This window comes from Branchiostoma belcheri, unplaced genomic scaffold (assembly GCF_001625305.1).
Source record: "Branchiostoma belcheri isolate BF01 breed outbred unplaced genomic scaffold, Haploidv18h27 scaffold26, whole genome shotgun sequence".
NCBI classification, from domain to species: Eukaryota; Metazoa; Chordata; class Leptocardii; order Amphioxiformes; family Branchiostomatidae; genus Branchiostoma; species Branchiostoma belcheri.
In genome coordinates, this window is record NW_017803865.1 from 1,681,024 (window position 1) to 1,682,265 (window position 1,242).

Here is a 1,242-nt window from a genome sequence, read left to right on the forward strand (position 1 = left end):
GGCAGCAAAATGTAAAAGCAAATTAGTAAACAGTTATTATACGAATCGAAGAGCAAGCTGTTAAGTATGTAGCATAGATTCCTCATACAGTACACATTTTTAATTATATTCTTTGTCAAAATATCACTGACAAGGCTTTGTTTAGCTGTACTGATCAGATATTATCGTTTTTACTGTCGCCCTCGTTTCCCGTGTGTGGGGAAAGTCCATGTAACAATTTGGGTGATAGTAACTGAAGCAAGAACATAGACTGTATGTGTATTCATAGTTGTATGCACCTTATTTAAAGGTGTATACGACTCTGTTTTTCATAAAATCTGCAAGTAAAATTACCACTGCTAGGGAAACTTTTCTCTCAAGAACGTGAATTTTCCGGCCACCTCTACCCAGAGCGCAAATGGGACATCCCTGATTCAAGATGGCTGCCTTCAGAATGAGCTTGACTTTTTCGTCGGCGACCTCGAAGTTATCTTGCCTTCGCTTAGCTCTGAGGCGAAGTTCCAGCCTGTCTCTAAGCCAAGACTTAGCTGGACAAATAGGGAAGCATTGTGCGCGAAATCGGTGTTTTTCCGCAGCTGAAACGCCGTTTTTCCGACCGCGGACCGGTCTTACATCATGCAACGTGCAGCCTAGAACATTCCGAGGCCTCGACGGTCGCGCGCTCGGCTCTACACAACTGTTACACAGAAACGTTTTACACAGACCAGAACAGTTTTATCTACAGAATAGACCGTTCTCCGGACTAGGAGGCGGCCAGGACGATGGGAACGGCAGCAGTAGCAGTTCGGGAAGCGACGGGAGAGAGGATGGGGAAGGAGACGGGCTGAGCGGTGGGGAGGGGGGCGGTCCGGGGGATCCCGGGGACCAGCCGACCATGGCGTACACGCCCCCGCCCATGTCGGCTCTCACACCGATGACAGTGCCGGAGGTTTTCCCTAACGTCCCCCTGGTTCCCGTCAGTCGAAACCCCGTCTTTCCGCGGTTTATCAAAATAGTAGAGGTATGTTACATAGTAAAAAGTAAAAAGAAATGTTCAACGTGTTTACGTACGTGTAGATAATGTAAGCAACTTTCAATATAAAAAAAGAACGTGGCTATATACACTCCCGGAGTGTATATAAAATCTATTTGTCTTTTATATACACTCCGGGAGTGTATATAAAATCTATTTGTCTTTTATATACACTCCGGGAGTGTATATAAAATCTATTTGTCTTTTATATACACTCCGGGAGTGTATAT

At 45.2% G+C, this 1,242-nt stretch overlaps 1 protein-coding gene across 1 annotated transcript in view; it reads left to right on the top strand.

Annotated features, from left to right (window-relative positions):
• Nucleotides 1-1,242, top strand: part of LOC109471798 (lon protease homolog, mitochondrial-like) — a 10,630-nt gene that overhangs the window by 1,083 nt on the left and 8,305 nt on the right. Inside the window, 1 exon segment of the mRNA XM_019771152.1 lies at nucleotides 703-981. Within this exon segment, the coding sequence (XP_019626711.1) occupies nucleotides 703-981 (279 nt within the window).